This window comes from Tursiops truncatus, chromosome X (genome assembly GCF_011762595.2).
Source record: "Tursiops truncatus isolate mTurTru1 chromosome X, mTurTru1.mat.Y, whole genome shotgun sequence".
Lineage (NCBI taxonomy): Eukaryota > Metazoa > Chordata > Mammalia > Artiodactyla > Delphinidae > Tursiops > Tursiops truncatus.
In genome coordinates, this window is record NC_047055.1 from 88,325,263 (window position 1) to 88,344,873 (window position 19,611).

The 19,611-nt window shown below is 38.8% G+C and overlaps 1 protein-coding gene across 1 annotated transcript in view; it reads right to left on the reverse strand.

Annotated features, from left to right (window-relative positions):
* RP2 (RP2 activator of ARL3 GTPase) overlaps positions 1–19,611 on the reverse strand; it is a 41,945-nt gene that overhangs the window by 14,266 nt on the left and 8,068 nt on the right. Inside the window, exons 2-3 of the mRNA XM_019943461.2 lie at positions 9,040–9,705; positions 4,197–4,311 (exon numbers count right to left, since the gene is read on the reverse strand). Of these exons, the coding sequence (XP_019799020.1) occupies positions 4,197–4,311; positions 9,040–9,705 (781 nt within the window). The remainder of the gene's footprint in view (positions 1–4,196; positions 4,312–9,039; positions 9,706–19,611) is intronic.

Genomic DNA, 19,611 nt, shown 5'->3' on the forward strand with positions numbered 1-19,611 from the left:
TTTACAGTGTTCAAGAAACCTGGCAGATACCACCTGAACCAAGTCACTAAGGTCAACATCACCAGCATTAAGTCATGTTGCTATCATGTGCCCTATGATGTGATGTGATGTGACGTGATGAGAAGGGCACTTCACCTCTTCTCCAAAACCCATAACCCCAGTCTAACCAGACAAAACACCAGACAAACGCAAACTGAGGGACATTCTACAAAATAACTTACTAATACTGCTCGAATATTTCAAGGTTATGAAAAACAAGGAAAGACTAAGGAACTGTCACAGATTAGAAGAGATTAAGGAGATATGATGACTAAATGCAATGTGGGATCTTGGATTGAATTCTGGAACAGAAAAAGGACATAAGTGAAAAAAACCCGGTGAAATTTGAATAAAGTTTATAGTTTGAGTAAATAGTATTTTACCCATGTAAATTCCTTAGTTTCAACAAATGTATCATGCTTATGTTAACATAAGAGGAAGGTGAGTTTCAAAACTCTCTGTACTACCTTTGCAATTTTTCTGAAAATCTAAAATTATTCCAATAGAGTTTATTTTTAAACAAAAATGTCTAGTAGATTCTCGTCTCACTCAAACTAGAAGCCACAGTCTCTACAGTGGCCTACAAGGCCCTATATAATCTGATTCCTCTTTTACTACTTCTCAGATCTCATCTATGTTTGTTGAATAAATGAATGAATGACCCTCTAAAACAAAGGAACCCAAATCTGACTAATCATCAGAACCATCTGGGGAACTTTTTAAAATGCAGATTCTAAGGGAATATCTCAGAGATATTTGAATCAGTCTTTCTGGGGTGGGAGGTGGAAATTTAAATCTTTAGCAGCACCCCAGACGGTTCTGAGAATCAGTCAGATTTGGAAGATTCTCAAGATAAAAAACACAACGAATTCTCTCATTTGGCTGTCAAATAGCTTCATTAATTGAAAGGAAATAATTATGACTACTTTAACTGAAGAGGAAAACTTAGAGACTCTAAAGTATAAACTATTTGAAATAAAAGTGAATTTTCAAAAGAATAAGTCCATCCCCCTGCTAAGAACAGTGGTTTGCAACTGGGAGCAATTTTGTCCGCCACGGGGCATTTGGCAATGTCTGGAAACATTTTTGGTTGCCATAACTGGGGCAGTGTGCTATTGGTACCTAGTCAGTAGAGGCCAGAGATGCTGCTAAACATCCTATAATGTACAAGACAGCCCACCACAGCAAAGAATTATCTAAAATGTCAACAGTGCTGAAGCTGAGAAACTCTCCTCAGAATGACTGATGGCCACTTTTACATAAGGACCCAATCCATCCAACACCTGCTGGAATATCTCCACAGACAGCCTGCTCATTATTCTACATCAATCAATGCACTATTGGGCAGCTTAAAATTTTCCCCCAACTTTTCTTTTGAAAAATTCCAAACATTGTAGAAAAGTTGAAAGAATAACAAACATCCATTTGCTCTTCACTTACACCCATCAAATGTTAACATTTGGCCACATTTGCTTTGCCACACACTATACACATATACACACATGCACACACAGACATGCACACACACACACACTTTTTTGTTTTGCTGAGCCACTTGAAAATAGCAGACATCATAACATTTCAGCATGCATCTCCTATGTAACCACAGTACCACTATCATACTTAAGGATACAACAATAATTCCAAAATATCATCCTCAAACTTCCCCAGTTGTCCCCAAAATGACTTCTACAGCTTTATAGTTCACCCCACCCTAACCCAAAATCCAATTAAGGTTCACTCCTTGTATTTAATTGTTAGGTTTCTTTTAATCCAGAACAGTCCCCCATTGTTTTTGTCTTCCAGGACATTGTCTGAAGAGTCCTAGCCAGTTATCTTGTAAAATGTCTTCTATTTTTGATTTGTTTCAGTTTCCTCATGGTGTCATTTAACATGTCTCCAGATTTCCTTTCTTTCCTATAAACCGGAAATTAAGTCTTGGCTCGATTAGATTCAGGTAAAATATTTTTGGCAAGAATACTTCATAGATGATGATGTGTATTTCTCATTGCATCACATTAGGAGAAATACAATGTCAGGCTGCCCTGCCATCAGTGATGCTAAGTTTGATCACTGGGTTAGTGTGATGATCATCAAATCTCTGCTCTAAAGGTATACTTCCCATTTGAATTAGAATGTATAAGTATCCTACTTTTCATCAACTTTTACCCCAATAGTTTTAGCATCCACTGATAACCTTTGTCTGAATTAATTATTACAACAGGGGTTAGAAAATGGTGATTTCTGAAGTCTATCATTCCTTCTACGTTTATTAGCTCAGAGTATTCTATAAAGAGCAGAAGAGCTTTCCTTATTCCCTCTCCCCCCGCCCCCCTTTTTTTGGTGCTTAATACACATTTATTAACTGAATACATTCAATACTGTTGATTTCTCAAATTAGATAAAAAGCATGGGCTGATGAGTTTTATGGAGATATTTCTCAGATTATAAAAACAAATTTTAAACAGGATCTGTGACTACTTAGATGAGAAACTGATTATTACTGTGAGGCAATTTGGGGTCCTGGAGAAAGGGTCATTTCAAGCTAATGGAAGAGTGCCTCTCTTAATAGAGGATAGGAAGCTTCTAGATCGTGGGAATGTCTAGCAGTCATTCATGATATCCGTGTAGACCATATAGTTAGGTAGATTCCAAGCTGGCTGGGCATGCTGGTCCATAGTTCAGTGCCAATTTCCTCTCCCCTCTTTTTCATTATCACTATGGATGCATGGATTTCTATTGTTGTTTAATCAATTCCCTTCATTATTGTTTTTGATGCTCAAATTGACCCAAATTTGGCCAGTGGACACTTCTTGAGACTCCTTCAAGCTGGCTCCTGTGACCTTTTGACATAACTTCATTAGTCTTTGACCACTTCCGATGGACATCTCTGGTTTTAAAAGCTGTTTATATGATATTTATTTGCTGAAATTCCTATAACATCTGTCCATTGGTTTTGGTTCTACTTTTTTCAGGAACAGAACATTTTATTTCTTCCATGTGGAATGTTATGTGACTTAAACACATATTATGGCTGGGTTGGAGCAATTCTGTGAAACCACTTCACTAACATCACACAAGTATATAAATCATTAATTTAGGCCTACTCATATGCTCACTTCATCCCTAATCCTCACACTTTAGGATGTCTATTACACACACTTATTACTTAATTCAGTTTCTGAAAGCTGCTGAGAGTTTAAAGATTTGTTTCCAAGGTTTCATCAAATTTTCCCATATCAAAATGGCTGCATCAAAGGAGCCGGGTCATAATTTCCTATATATGATCTGGGATAGATTCATGCACTGGTTGGAGCCAGTCCTTGGTACTACTAGAATAACCACTAAGGTATATGAAATACTGTATTACTACTTAAGGGCCGAATTGCACCCAGCATTAGTTATTAAAGTTATCCTAACAATCCTCCAATATTTTCATACAGGTTTTTGCAGTTTATTACAACTTATTTATACATAAAGAGCATGTAAATGCAGATGTGCCTTCCTTCTAGGGTATATCGAATCAGCATTACCTATTACCATATATATTTGCTCAGGCCAGTCAAGAAAAGCCTGATGAGCCTAGAGCAAAAAATGTCCCTGCCCTAATAGATGAACGGTACTCTGTCTTCTAGAATACATAGAGGCAAATAGCAACACTTCAGGAGGGCACAGGAACTCTAGTTCCTCTGTTTGTAGACATATTTCCAGTATCTGACAACTTAATCAGATCATGTTAAATACACAGAATAGTATACTGTTTTATTTATATTTCTTATTCCTTTTCCAGTATGGTCAAAGCACACTGAAGGCAGAAAGAATCCTTATCAAGTGCTTTGTAACTCTGGGCAGGGAGAAGGAAATGCTCACTCACTATAGTACAATAATAATAATAAAATAATTTAAAATAATAAAATGTGACTTTCAAGAACGAAGGTGACAGAACAGGGAAAAAAAAACCTAATGCCTAATTTCTAGGTGATTACATATGGCTTTTCGAATGATGTGAAATTTTGACATTTCTGAATAGTAATAGGAAAAACATAAAACAAATGACAAAGAGAAGACAATGTAAGAGAAATACTAAAGGCAAGAGTAAATCAAATCAGCAGGTCAAGGGAAAAACCACAAAAGTATACCAATCATCCAGAAGGTACCTTTGTTCAGAAGAGGAAGGAAGTCAGGTGCTTTTTCCCGAAAAACCCTTTGAGCATCTTCAGCTTTCATTGATACCTCCTTTGTCTGAACCAGGAAAAAGCCTTTACCAACCAGCTGTGGGAAATAAAATTTCATTTACATTTTAAAATGACCTGAGACTAAAACAATATTTTCCTATTCTACAATTTTTCTGTATAAAATGTAACACAGTGCTCTGATTTTTGTTTTAGTTATAACTGTAATTAATTCAGAGTGTTTTCTATAAACAAGTTTTCACATACACAAGATTCTTTCTTCCAGATGGGTAGTTCTGATTAAGGATTAGTACTGCCACTCCAATAAAGATGTTAAAAAAAAAAGAATTAGTACTGCCTACTGTTACAATTAAGGGTCAAATAAATGTAAATTAGCCCTCAAAATTTTAAACTTTATTAAAAAAATTTTGTTGACTGAAACTAACAGAAGCTTTAGTTTGGTGACACTGTCCAGTGAGAGGAGAATCATTAACTAAAGTATGGTACATTCACAAGATAAAATACCATAGTTTCTTAAATATAACAAATGATAAAAGGGAGAAAGCTTATATAATACTGTTAATTTTAAAAAGCATGATTCAAATTTATATAGTATAGCACAATAACGCTAGAATACATTTATGGAGTACTTACTATGTGCCAGGCAGTTTTATGTGTTCTACATGTAAAACACGTTTAATCCTCTCACGAGGCAGGTATTATTATTACTCTCATTTTACAGATGAGAAACTAAAGCACAGAGTGGTTAAGAAATCTGCCCATGGTCACACAACTATTAAGGGACAGAGCTGTGACGTGAACCCAATTAAACTGATTACAGACTAAATAAATTAAAATTATTCCTACAAAGACAATTCAAGGTACAGCACATTATGGATGATTTTTAAACTTATTTCTACTCTTCTTTATTTCTACAGTTCTCTACAATGAGTATACATTAATTTTTAAAATAATTATGAAAGTATTTTTTAAAAATGCAAAGCAATTCAACCAATTAAAGCCTATTGAGTTTTTAATTATAAAAGTAACAAATAGGCTCAATACAGAACATTTATTTTTTTTAAATATTTAAAAAATAAAAAACAGAAACAAAGAAATATCAACCAAAGTGCTACCACTCAAAGATGCCACTGCTATATAGGTATACTTCCTTTTTTTTGGCCACGCTGTGTGGCTTGTGGGATCTTAGTCTTAGTTCCCCTAACCAGGGATGGAACTCGTGGCCCCTGCAGTGGAAGCGCGGAGTCCTAACCACTGGACCACCAGGGAAGTCCTGGCATACTTCTTTTTACCCTTCCGGTTTTCGTTTTCCTCCATTACAGAAATAATACATGTTTCATGTAAAATCCATAGGGCTACGAACAAGAAAAGAAAACCCTGCTCCTAATCCACTTCCTAAAAAGAACCACAACTGTCAACATTTTAGTGTATATAACTCTCCAGACTTACCTACTTTAAAAAAAAACAGATACGTAATATTCTACAAATTTTCACTTACTTGGTTGTGAACATTTTCCAACTATTCTACTACAAAATCAGTTTTAATGGTTGATAGTATTTCATTCTATGGCTACGTTATTCCATACCATTTCATCAAATTGGATTCAAACTCAAATCCTTTTCCAGAGCCCTCAATGCTGCCTCAGAAAAAGAGAAACATCCATAAAAATGTAGCAGAAAATTACATAAACATCACTGCCAGATAATGACTGCAAAGTTACTTAAATTATCAGAAACAATCCCACATCTGTTTCTAATTCTCTAGACTGCTCAATACCTCTCATTTTATAGTCAGACACATAAACTGACAAAAGTAAGATGATTAATTCAAAACACTGTTACCTAAAAACAATGAACTATGAAACTAGTATATTTACTTCGATATTTCACTGCAGACATGTGAAGAGACTCTTTTTCATGAAAATTCTTCTACTTTTAAGCTTTTTTTTTTTTTTTGCGGTACGCGGGCCTCTCACTGCTGTGGCCTCTCCCGTTGCGGAGCACAGGCTCTGGACGCGCAGGCCCAGCGGCCATGGCTCACGGGCCCAGCTGCCCCGCAGCATGTGAGACCTTCCCGGACCGGGGCATGAACGCGTGTCCCCTGCATCAGCAGGCGGACTCCCAACCACTGCGCCACCAGGGAAGCCCCTACTTTTAAAGACTTGAAAATAGAGGTAACTACCCAACTTTAATATACAATAAGTTATATATTAATATACATGTATATATAGATATACATGTATACACGTATATGTTAATATACAATAAGTTATACAACTTTAAGTTATACAATACTTCCAAACAATTCCAAATACTTTAATTTATCCTGTGCTTATCTGTGATATAGTTAAGAGGCAGCAAGAAATCTGATCTTTAGGTAAGAAAACTGAGGCCTAGTAACTTCTCTTGACTCCTATGGAATGTACTTTCTGGTTTACCCAGTTTTTCTGGACTTCCTACTCTCTCAAGTTTTACACTTCCTACCTTAAAAAATCATTATGATATGTTTAATTTATGAAAACACTATGAAACAAAATTCTGTGCTACTCCTAGGATTTAACAAAACCAGAGTTAGCAATCACAGTTCCAGTCTAAGCTGTTCTAAGACATTTGTGTTATGATACGAGAAAAGACTCAAGTTTCATTTTTTTCTGTCTCAGCATTAACTAGCTTCTACACATATTTTCCAGGGAACTTGAGCTTCACTTTTTAAAAAATATGTAATCGCTCTCTTGATATGTAACTTACCGGTCTTTCAGCACGCTGTGATACCCTCTTCACATGTACTTAGCATTTTCTTCTTTTTGTTCTCTTAATTCTGTGATTTCAGAATTAGTCAGGATAACTCTAGCCAAAAAGTCCCAGGGTTTTTCCTTCTAGGCTGGAGGGTAGTATCTGCCTTGCCTCCACACACTTTCGGTCACATTCCATCTCCACCAGGCATTTATCAACCTTCCTTTACCACTGAGGCAGCATAATAGCATCATGCTTAAGGGTTATGACTATGGCCTACAAAGCCAAACTGCCTGGATTTAAATCATGGCTCTGCTACTTACCAGCAAGTGACCTTTTGCAAGTTACTTACCTTCTCTGTGGCTCATTTTTCTTATCTGTATAAAGAGAAACAATGGCACCTATTTCATAGGTTATTCCTGAATTAAGTGAGTTAATTCACTTAAATACTGTACAACAGTCACCTGACGTATAATAAACACTATATTAACTGCTAGCTATTATTATTGTCATCATTTTTGTTACTGTTATTGCTGGATTTTTATTTAAATTATTTTGTAATCCAGAAGGACATCTAAAGAACATCACTCTTCCTGGTCATATTGCAAAAAGTGCACACAACGGTGCCATTTTGTACAACAGATATCAAAAGTTAAAAGGTTAAGGACATCTGATGACTCATGAAGAATGACAGTGTTTGTTTTGATGGCTTTTTTCTTTAAACATACTGTACATTCTTTATGTCCTCTCCTCATTATCTACCAAAAAGGAGTTTAACCTGAATAATTACCTCTCTTGAAAACTGTATGTAGATTTTTTAAAAAATCACCATACAGTATAATGAAAATGTTTACCTCTCAGATGTTGGATTAACATGTGATTAGATAGCTCAAAGGCCAGAGCACTTTTTCTATATCTCACCAGATCCATAGCACATTTTTATCAGATTGGCATAATCAAGAAAGAAAATATCAAAGTCTTAAGATTATACTTGGCTTCTGTTGTTTTTAAAACTGGACCTCAGATATACTTTGTGGATTTCAGACATGGGTTTTCTACATTGTAGAATGTATAAGCTACAGAGAGGTGGTCATTTTTCTAGTTTTTTTTTTTTTCTAAAACCGTTCCTTTTGACAGAAGTGTTACAACTTAAAAAAAAATCCATTCAAAGAGAGTTTTCCATTCACCTCTCCATTTCTGGAAGTTTGATTTTTAAATTCAAACAGACTCTTTCTGAAGAAAGCCTGATTTATGACTAATCAATACATCCTACTGCTGCCTCCCCACTGGAGGAACTGCTGCTTCTGGAGCCCCTAACCTCCACATCCCCATTTATTTTTCAAGTGAAAGCTGCTACCCAAAGAACCCTTCTCTACTCCTGAAAGCACTAAAAGCCCCTGCTCATGAGTCCACAATCTCTGCTGTCGCAGCTGCCACCTCATTGTTTCACACCAACTTCCTCTTCATGGCAATAAGGCAAAGGAAAGTAATGTGGAGGTTGCTCTCAGCCAAAACGGGCTCCAAAAGTTGTATGCCTAAATGCCTTCCCCACACCTTAAACAGTTAAAAACTCCAAATAAATTTCCCCACTAAATAATTATAAAAGGTCACGCTTTACTTTGCAGTACTACTTTTGTGAGCTCCCATGGAAATCAGTTATGATAAAGAATGGAAGTTCTTTGAGGGTAGAGAATTTTGTCTATTTATCTCCACTCCCAGCATATATTTCATCAGCTCTAAACTGCCATCAATTGTAAGATGCATTTCAGAGAAGCAAAACTGTGGAAAACAAAGGTGCATCCTATAATCAATGAAAGATGGTGACAGAGTAACCTGCACATAATGAGTGCTTAACAGATGCTTCCTGAATTGAATTGTTTTTAAAAAGTTTCTTTGGGAAAGTATTTGAGGCCTAAGCAACTAGCTTGCAGATAAATCTGTAGGGGGCAGAGGACTATAATTTAAGGATTGCCTGTATTTCTAATAGCCAATTTGAAAAGAATGGACGCTCTCCAGAAAGTGGTGTGTTTCTATGTAGGTGTATGTCTGTTTCTCTTCTCTCTCTTCTCCTTACCTCATCAATTAATTTCCTGGCATTTGCGATAGTATAATCACCAGCAAATAATACCACTAAGCATGACTCATCACTGTTCTTCTGTCTCTGACCCCGGGACACTGGAACGATACTTCTACTGGCTTCTGTGGAAAGGCGGACAGCTTTGAGCTCTTCAGTAGTAGGTAGAGGAACATGGTCCTGAATGACAGCATCTTCTGGAAGAAGGCTCCAATTGAGTTCTCCTGACACAGGTGTAAAGTCATGAATGTTACTCCAGGTATTATTGAAGATACTGAGCCCTGCATCTTTGAACTGGAAAGCTAATTCAGGGTAGTACCATTGAAAACAGCCAAACTTGATATTCGTGGAAGACTCAATAATGGGCTGAGTGGCACAGCACAAAAAGACTTCCAGCTTTCTACAATCCCGCACACGAAACTGTTGGCAGGCTAATGCACACTTGCAATCTCTGCAATTCCGGAAAAACACACTGCCTTTCACCGGTCCCAGAAAAATGACACAGTTAGTACAGTCATCAATAGTAACTGTAGCAGAGTGATCAAAAATATAGATGTTACAGTTCTCACAGTCTTGAATGAGAAACTGTTGTCCTGCCACTTTCCCAGGTAAGCGACCTACTGTTTCATCCTTCAGTCCACTGAACATGTAGTCTTTCGGATCAACCTGCAGGAACAAAACACAGACCTTGAGTATTATTGACATTATTCAGCAAACATTAATTGTCTATTGGGAGTCAGGAACGATTTTTATTGCTAAAATAATGTTCCAACTCTTACTGACTTTGCGACATAATAAGAAAATGAGCAGGACAAAAAACTTTTTTTAAATAAATACATAAAAGGCATGAGGGGAAGAAAGGGAGAGGAAACTGTTATAGATAAAGAAAGACTCAGGACATACCAACCAAATGATGTGTGGACATTGTTGGATCCTGTTTTAACATATCAACTGTAAAAGTACATTTTGGAAACAATTGGGGAAATTCTCATACATACACACAGCATACTGGATGATATTAAGGAATATTTCAGCTTTCAGCCTTTTCTTTTTCTGATGCTTCACTTTTAAAAAACTTCTGCGGCTTTAAAACTTATGAACTTGGAAATACACCCAGATAGGAATATGTTTCTGTATCTTTCCATAAATTGATGCCTAGGTCTTAGTTTCTAAACCCTGACTGATTTCTGCAATATGCTACAGAAAATGGAAGCACCTGAAGGCCCAAGAATCACTATATGTCAGAATTTGCATCTACAAATTTGATTGAAACATTTACTGAGCTACTCCTACAATGTAAAATTTTCAAATTTCACCATTTCCATCTTTAGGCATTTTAAACTAAAGCTCACAGAATCTTTTACACAGTGTGTCTGGAATCTGTTACATTATTTTTTAAATTTTAGCTGACCTCTCAAAATATAGTCATTAAAAGACCATTTTGATTTTTCTAAATTACTTTTAAATCTACTTGCACTGTCTTAACCTCTTTGTGAATATTAAATTTCATACAAAACTATTCATGTACCAGAAACAGGCTCCCATAGGTACGGTACACAAAAACTTGATTATTTACAAAGGATAATTTAATCATCTTAATCGTTAGCAAACTAGCTTAAAGTGACTTATTCAGTATTACACAACAAATGTTGTACTCATCAGTTTTACACAATGTACTAGAAGTAGTATTGGTCTGTAGCATGAGCAATAAAAGACACAGTTAGTACAGTCATCAATAGTAACTGTAGCAGAGTGATCAAAAATATAGATGTTACAGTTTTCTAGTCTCAATTTTGTCACCTATGAGCAACATGAATGAAAAAGGCACTTTAACTTTCTAGATCTTCATTCAGCCATTCAGCCATTTGAACACCCAATAGGAGCCAGACATTGTTTTAAGCACCAAAAGGAATATGACCAACTCTTTCCATAAAAAAAGTGAACACTAACCTAAACAAATGATTTTAAAACCACCTGGCTGTGTAATGAGAGATGCTCAGAATATTCTGGAAATACAGAGGAGGGACACCAGGCGCAGGGGAGGTAGGGGTGTAAGACTTCCTGTGCAAAGTGAGAATGAATAAGCTGAAGTTCACCAGGTAAAAGGGGTTGGAGTAAAGGATCCTCCCTTCCCATATCAGGCAAAAGTGAAAGAATGAAATAAAATAAAACTCTTCAGGGAGTGTGAGGAAAAGTGAACATGGTTTGGTGTTACCAGTGATACTGCAATGGGAGCAAATGAAGCTGGAGAGGTAGGCAGAGGCCATATTATGAAGCTTGGAAGTTCTCCGTGGACAAAGGGGTACCACAGAATGATTTAAATAAGCAAAATTTACATTTTAGGAAGATTGTTCTGGTAAGAATAATGACAAGTGGCGTGTGAATCGGAGAGGCAGTTGCAGTCATCCAGAAAGGGCTGGAACTAGAGCAGTGGTTAGCAGGGAAGAGGAAGATGGAATGAATTTGAGAAATACTGAGGAAGGAGAATCAGACGATTTAGTAATTCAATGGCTGTAGGAGGTAAGGCAGAAGGATGGGTCAAAAATGATTCCTAGTTATCTAGTCCAGTATTTTTCAACCTTTTTGACTACAATTCACATTAGTACATTCTCTAGCACAGCCCAGTACACGTATTTATGAGTATTTGTACATGTACACATACCAATGAAAGAAAAGTTTCACAAAATAATACTTACCCTTATTTTGTGTTAAACCCCAAATATTTCCTATTATCCCACCCACAGGTTTGAAGAAACACTGCTCTGGTTTATGTGATTGGATGTTGGTAGTGCCACACACCAAAAAAAAAAAAAAAAAGAAAATATAAGAGGCAGCACAGGTTTAATGTGGGAAGAGGTGTTCAAGCTATTCCATTTCTAGGATTTTACAGGTGACACACATATATAAAGGTACAGTGTTCCAGTTTGGGCTCTATCAAGATACTGAACTAGCATAGTGGCTGGCTCCCAATTATCCAAGATCAATCTCAAATGGACCAAGTAAGAAAAACACCAAGAAAAGGGGAAACTATGAGACACCCCTGTGGTGGGTGTGGGAACAGAAAACAGAAAAGGAAACTCAGATTTCTTCTATTGCTTCTCCCCTTCCCAAATCTTGAGACAACAATGCTTCCCATACACCTGCTAGGACTCAGACCTCTGGTCCAGATTTCCCTGGGAGCAAATTCTGGTCAGGGCAGAAACCCTGTGCTGGCGAAGAGCTGAGAAAAATGGGTGGGGATTAATTTTGACAGTGGTTCAGGACCTCTCCAAATCCTCAGAACTGGCAACTTAAAATCTAAGGAGTTTCTTCTAATGCTGCTTCTCAAGTATTGATTGGTCAAGTGAACCAAAAAAAAAAAAACTCAACAAGGATCTAGGAGATCAAACCACACAATGAATAAGTTTGAGTTCTGCACACAACTAGCAGAGTATACTCACATTTTTTCTCAAGCACACATTGAAGGATTTTTTAAAAAATCATGTACTAGTACTAGATCATAAAGAAAGCCTCAACAAATTTTAAATATTAGATAAGTTACAGATTATTATATGCGACCAAGATGCAATTAAATTAGAAGTTAATAACAAAAGATACTTTAAAAAATCCTTGCCTATTTGAAAATTTTAAAAACACAGTGCTGGACGAGGGGAAGATGGTGGAAGAGTAAGACGCAGAGATCACCTTCCTCCCCACAGATACACCAGAAATACATCTACACGTGGAACAACTCCTACAGAACACCTACTGAATGCTGTCAGAAGACCTCAGACCTCCCAAAAGGCAAGTAACTCCCCACGTACCTGGGTAGGGCAAAAGAAAAAAGATAAAAACAGAGACAAAACGATAGGGGCGGGACCTACACCAGTGGGAGGGAGCTGTGAAGGAGGAAAGGTTTCTACACACTAGGAGCCCCTTCACGGGCGGAGACTGCGGGTGGCGGAGGGGGGAAGCTTCGGGGCCGCGGAAGAGAGCACAGCAAAAGGGGTGCGGAGGGCAAAGCGGGGAGATTCCCACACAGAGGATCGGTGCCGACCGGCACTCACCAGCCCGAGAGGCTTGTCTGCTCACCCGCCTGGGCGGGCGGGGCCTGGAGTTGAGGCTCGGGCTTCAGTCGGAGCGCAGGGAGAGGACTGGGGTTGGCGGCGTGAACAGAGCCTGAAGGGGTTAGTGCACCACGGCTAGCCAAGAGGAAGTCCGGGAAAAGGTCTGGAGCTGCGGAAGAAGCAAGAGACTTTTTCTTCCCTCTTTGTTTCCTGGTGCGTGAGGAGAGGGGATTAAGAGCGCTGCTTAAAGGAGCTCCAGAGACGGGCGCGAGCCGCGGCTAAAAGCGCGGACCCCAGAGACGGGCAGGAGACGCTAAGGCTGCTGCTGCCGCCAGCAAAAAGCCTGTGTGCGAGCACAGGTCACTATCCACACCCCCCTTCCGGGGAGTCTGTGCAGCCCGCCACTACCAGGTTCCCGGGATCCAGGAACAACTTCCCCGGGAGAACGCACGCCGGCCTCTGACGCCGCAGGCTCGCCCACTACTCTGTGCCCCTCCCTCCCCCCGGCCCGAGTATGCCAGAGCACCCGAATCAGCAGCTCCTTTAACCCCGTCCTTTCTGAGTGAAAAACAGACGCCCTCCGGCGACCTATACGCAGAGGCGGGACCAAATCCAAAGCTGAGCCCCTGGGAGCTGTGAGAACAAACAAGAGAAAGGGAAATCTCTCCCAGCAGCCTCAGAAGCAGCGGATTAAAGCTCCACAATCAACTTGATGATTGAGGAGATGGACTTTGAGAGCAACATTTATGATTTTTTCCCCTTTTCCTCTTTTTGTGAGTGTGTATGTGTATGCTTCTGTATGAGATTTTGTCTGTATAGCTTTGCTTCCACCATTTGTCCTAAGGATCTACCCGTCCATTTTTTGTTGTTTTTAATTTTTTTTAATAATTATTTTTTACTTTAATAACTTTATATTTTACTTTATTTTATTTTACTTTCTCTTCTTTCTTTATTTTTTTCCTTCCTTCCCTCCTTCCTTCCTTCCTCCCACCGTCCCTCCCTCCCTCCCTCCTTTCTTTCTTTCCTTCTTTCCTTCCTTTCTTCTTTCTTTCTTCCTTCCTTCCTCCCTTCCTTCCTTTCTTTCTTCCTACTTCTACTAATTCTTCCTCTCTACTTTTTCTCCCTTTTACTCTGAGCCTTGTGGATGAAAGGCTCTTGGTGCTGCAGCCAGGAATCAGTGCTGTGCCTCTCAGGTGGGAGAGCCAACTTCAGGACACTGGCCAACAAGAGACCTCCCAGCTCCACATAATATCAAATGGAGAAAATCTCCCAGAGATCTCCATCTCAACGGCAGCATCCAGCTTCACTCAAGGATCAGCAAGCTACAGTGCTGGACACCTTATGCCAAACAACTAGCAAAAGAGGAACATAACCCCACCCATTAGCAGAGAGGCTGCCTAAAATCATAATAAGTCCAGAGACACCCCAAAACACACCACCAGACGTGGACCTGCCCACCAGAGAGACAAGATCCAGCCTCATCCACCAGAACACAGGCACTAGTCCCCTCCACCAGGAAGCCTACACAACCCACTGAACCAACCTTAGCCACTGGGGACAGGCACCAAAAACAACGGGAACTACGAACCTGCAGCCTGCAAAAAGGAGACCCCAAACACAGTAAGACAAGCAAAATGAGAAAACAGAAAAACACACAGCAGATGAAGGAGCAAGATAAAAACCCACCAGACCTAACAAATGAAGAGGAAATAGGCAGTCTACCTGAAAAAGAATTCAGAATAATGATAGTAAAGATGACCCAAAATATTGGAAATAGAATGGAAAAAATGCAAGAAACATTTAACAAGGACCTCGAAGAACTAAAGATGAAACAAACAACGATGAACAAGACAATAAATGAAATGAAAAATACTCTAGATGGGATCAATAGCAGAATAACTGTGGCAGAAGAATGGATAAGTGACCTGGAAGATAAAATAGTGGAAATAACTACTGCAGACCATAATAAAGAAAAAAGAATGAAAAGAACTGAGGACAGTCTCAGAGACCTCTGGGACAACATTAAACACACCAACATTCGAAATATAGGGGTTCCAGAAGAAGAAGAGAAAAAGAAAGGGACTGAGAAAATATTTGAAGAGATTATATTTGAAAACTTCCCTAATATGGGAAAGGAAATAGTTAATCAAGTCCAGGAAGTGCAGAGAGTCCCATACAGGATAAATCCAAGGAGGAATATGCCAAGACACATGTTAATCAAACTGTCAAAAATTAAATACAAAGAAAGCATATTAAAAGCAGCAAGGGAAACACAACACATAACACACAAGGGAATCCTCATAAGGTTAACAGCTGATCTTTTAGCAGAAACTCTGCAAACCAGAAGGGAGTGGCAGGACATATTTAAAGTGATGAAGGAGAAAAACCTGCAACCAAGATTACACTACCCAGCAAGGATCTCATTCAGATTTGATGGAGAAATTAAAACCTTAACAGACAAGCAAAAGCTGAGAGAGTTCAGCACCACCAAACCAGCTTTAGAACAAATGCTAAAGGAACTTCTCTAGGCAAGAACCACAGGAGAAGGAAAAGACCTACAATAACGAACCCAAAACAATTTAGAAAATGGTAATAGGAACATACATATCGATAATTACCTTAAATGTAAATGGACTAAATGCTCCCGCCAAAAGACACAGATTGGCTGAATGGATACAAAAGCAAGACCCTTATATATGCTGTCTACAAGAGACCCACTTCAGACCTAGAGACACATACAGACTGAAAGTAAGGGGATGGAAAAAGATATTCCATGCAAATGGAAACCAAAAGAAAGCTGGAGTCGCAATTCTCATATCAGACAAAATATACTTTAAAATAAAGACTATGAGAAGAGACAAAGAAGGACACTACATAATGATCAAGGGATCGATCCAAGAAGAAGATATAACAATTGTAAATATTTATGCACCTCAATACATAAGGCAAATACTAAGAGCCATAAAAGGGGAAATCGACAGTAACACATTCATAGTAGGGGACTTTAACACCCCACTTTCACCAATGGACAGATGATCCAAAATGAAACTAAGTAAGGAAACACAAGCTTTAAATGATACATTAAACAAGATGGACTTAATTGATATTTATAGGACACTCCATCCAAAAACAGAATACACATTTTTCTCAAGTGCTCATGGAACATTCTCCAGGATAGATCATATCTTGGGTAACAAATGAAGCCTTGGTAAATTTAAGAAAATTGAAATTGTATCAAGCATCTTTTCCGACCACAACGCTATGAGACTAGATATCAATTACAGGAAAAGATCTGTAAAAAATACAAACACATGGAGGCTAAACAATACACTACTTAATAACGAAGTGATCACTGAAGAAATCAAAGAGGAAATCAAAAAATACCTAGAAACAAATGACAGTGGAGACACGATGGCCCAAAACCTACAGGATGCAGCAGAAGCAGTTCTAAGAGGGAAGTTTATAGCAATACAAGCCCACCTTAAGAAACAGGAAACATCTCGAATAAACAACCTCACTGGGCTTCCCTGGTGGCGCAGTGGTTGAGGGTCTGCCTGCTGATGCAGGGGACACGGGTTCATGCCCCAGTCTGGGAGGATCCCACATGCCGCGGAGCGGCTGGGCCAGTGAGCCATGGCCACTGAGCCTGCACGTCTGGAGCCTGTGCTCCACAACGGGAGAGGCCACAACAGTGAGAGGCCCGCGTACCGCAAAAAAAAAAAAAAAAAAGAGAGAGAGAAAAACAACAACTATATACCAACAAGTTAAAAAACATTTTGTCCATGAAATGAATGCATCTTTTAAAAAATAACTTACCACAGCGAATTTGAGAAGAAGTTAAAAGCTTAAATAAAAAGCTATTACTACTAAAGAAATAGAAGCAGTGGCTAAAGTGTTCCCACAAAGAAAACACAAGACTCTGATGGTTTTATAAGCAGATTCTAGTTTTATTCATCCCAGTTTTATGCAAACCTTTAAAGACAATAGAAAAAGAAGCAACAGTCCTAATTCATGCTATTAGTCTGTCCAGCAAGAAATAAGAAAAACAAAGACATAACAAAAGAAAATTTTAGGTCCATTTCACTCATGCCTATAGATGTTTTGAAAAAATTGTCAATTAAATCAATCCTAGAAGAAGAGAAAGCACCACAACCAAGTTGGATTTGTCGCAGGTTGTGTAAAAATGGTTCATCATTAGAAAACCTTTCAATGTAAGTCACTACTATGTGATATCAACTCACATTTTAGTCCTAACTCTTATCACCCTGCTATGGGAACCTTGTTCTTCAGTAGATCTGACACACTTGCTGTAACTTGTCTATGCCCTCTGATTCTCCTTTGCCCAGAAGGCTTTCTCCTAGTTCTTATACTTGCCCACCTGTCACACTTTTCCTGTGACGCTTTCCAGTTCCCTCAACCAGAAGCCTGCTCTCCTTTTTCTGAGTACCTACATTACATTAAATACCAATCTGCATCCCCTTATGTATCTAAAACTTTGGACTTGAATCCTATAACCAATCTATTTAAAACAGAAACACCTCCTCCAATAATATTACCCCTTTACCCTTCTTTATTTTTCTCCAAAGCACTTAGCTTCTTTTTATCACACTATATATGAACTGTATTTATTGTCAGTCTCCCCGCTGCCCTCCATTAGAACATAAACTACATGAGCGAAGGGATTATCTGTTTTGTTCACCCGTTTTCCCCAGCACTTAGAACAGTGCCTGGCACCACAGAGGCCCTGCACACATACTTATTGAACCCATTTTAACTACTTAATCTTCATTACCTCAGAGTATAACCAGAAGTAGGTGGTCTCCAGGTATCTCTTGAATAAACAAATATGAAGCGTAACTGAGATTGATGATTATACACTTCTCCACACCCCATCTCTCTACTTCATCCCCAAAGAAGACAGACTCTGAAATGTATTTTTAGGGACATTCACTTAGGTCACTGTTCAAGTTGGCCAACTTCTGAGTAGGAAGATAATTATACACAAAGCCAGGCAGAGGCACTCCTTTTAATGTCAGTCCTGGGTCTCTCCATTTTACATACTCTTCTGTCCCTACCTGCAGTAAAAGGAGGCTGAGGCTGCCTTCCACTTGGTAGAGCCAGTGGAAGGGGATGGGAATGTGGTCATGGAGTAGGCTAATGGGATCTTGATCGACTCAGGAACATGCTAGAGTGGTTTAAGGTGGTTCTGCTTTAGGCCTTAAGGAGGATAAAAAACGTTCTCTGATCTTCTTCAGCTTGTCTTCTCAGCACCAGTCTACCTCCCACAGTGGGAATGAGATGATCTAGAGTGCCACCAATAGGTTTTTTGGAAAAGGAGTCCAGGAGTTGGCCTGTCTCTACCAAGGCCTCAAACTCAATGAGCAAGGGGAATCTTCAAGCTTCAGTTTATGGTTTCTCTCACTGTACCAGAAACTCCTTAAAAATTTTACATAAAATTTTGTGGGTATTTTCCTGGAGAATTGATTTGGGCTTCAAGATTCTGGCCAAATTATCTTTGCCTAAGACACAGACAGCAAGTTCAAAAGTTTGCAAGCATATTTATCTCTGAATTAAATAGGAAACAAACCACTGTTCAGATAAAGATAAAAAATAAAAGTTAATACTTCTTACTTAAAGGAATTCAGCTAATTTTTTTGGCATGGGAAATGATATATATTATAAGTGTACAGTATTAAACAGAAATTTCAACTATATTAATTATAATATATTATAATTAGTACTATATTAGTACTTGTAGTTGAGACCTGTTGCAAATGCAGAAAGAAAATCTATTCTTAACTTTAAAATTACTGAGCTGCTGTCTTAGTCTGCTTGGGCTGTGTTATGGACTGAATGTTTGTGTCCTCTCAAAATTCATATGTTGAAGCTCTAATCCCCCAATGTGATGGCATTTGGAGGTGGGGACTTTTGGAGGTAATTAGATTTAGATGAGGTCATGAGGGAGGGGCCCTCACGATGGGATTAGTGTCCTTATAAGAAGAGATCTCTCTCTCTCTCCATGCAGGCAGGCACCAAGGAAAGGCCACATGAGCACATGGCAAGAAGGCGGCTGACTACAAGTAGGAAGCAGGCTTTCACCAGTAAGAACTGCAGAACTCTTGGCACACTGCAAGTCCGTCCAAATCCCTGCACTAACAGACTTGACCAAACTCTAGCATGGCTTCTACTAGCACAAGGCTTTGTCCCTAGAATGACCCCAGGTCCCCATTAAAATGCCTGCCTGAGGAAGCTCAACTCTGCAGGAAATTTTACTATTTGTTCTAGCCAACATCTGATGATAGGCCACTGACCTCCCTGTCTTAAAGCATTTACTAAAAAGGGCTTACAATTGTGACTGTATCTCTTACTAATGAGAAGTGTCCTTCTCAAGGACCTGAGATCCATTCCTATGAAATGTAATTATTAGGAAGGATAGGGCCTCTGTTTACCAGTCTCTGTGGGAGGATAAGATCCTAACTTCTAGAATTGCCAGCTAGGGCCTTCCCTGGTGGCGCAGTGGTTGAGA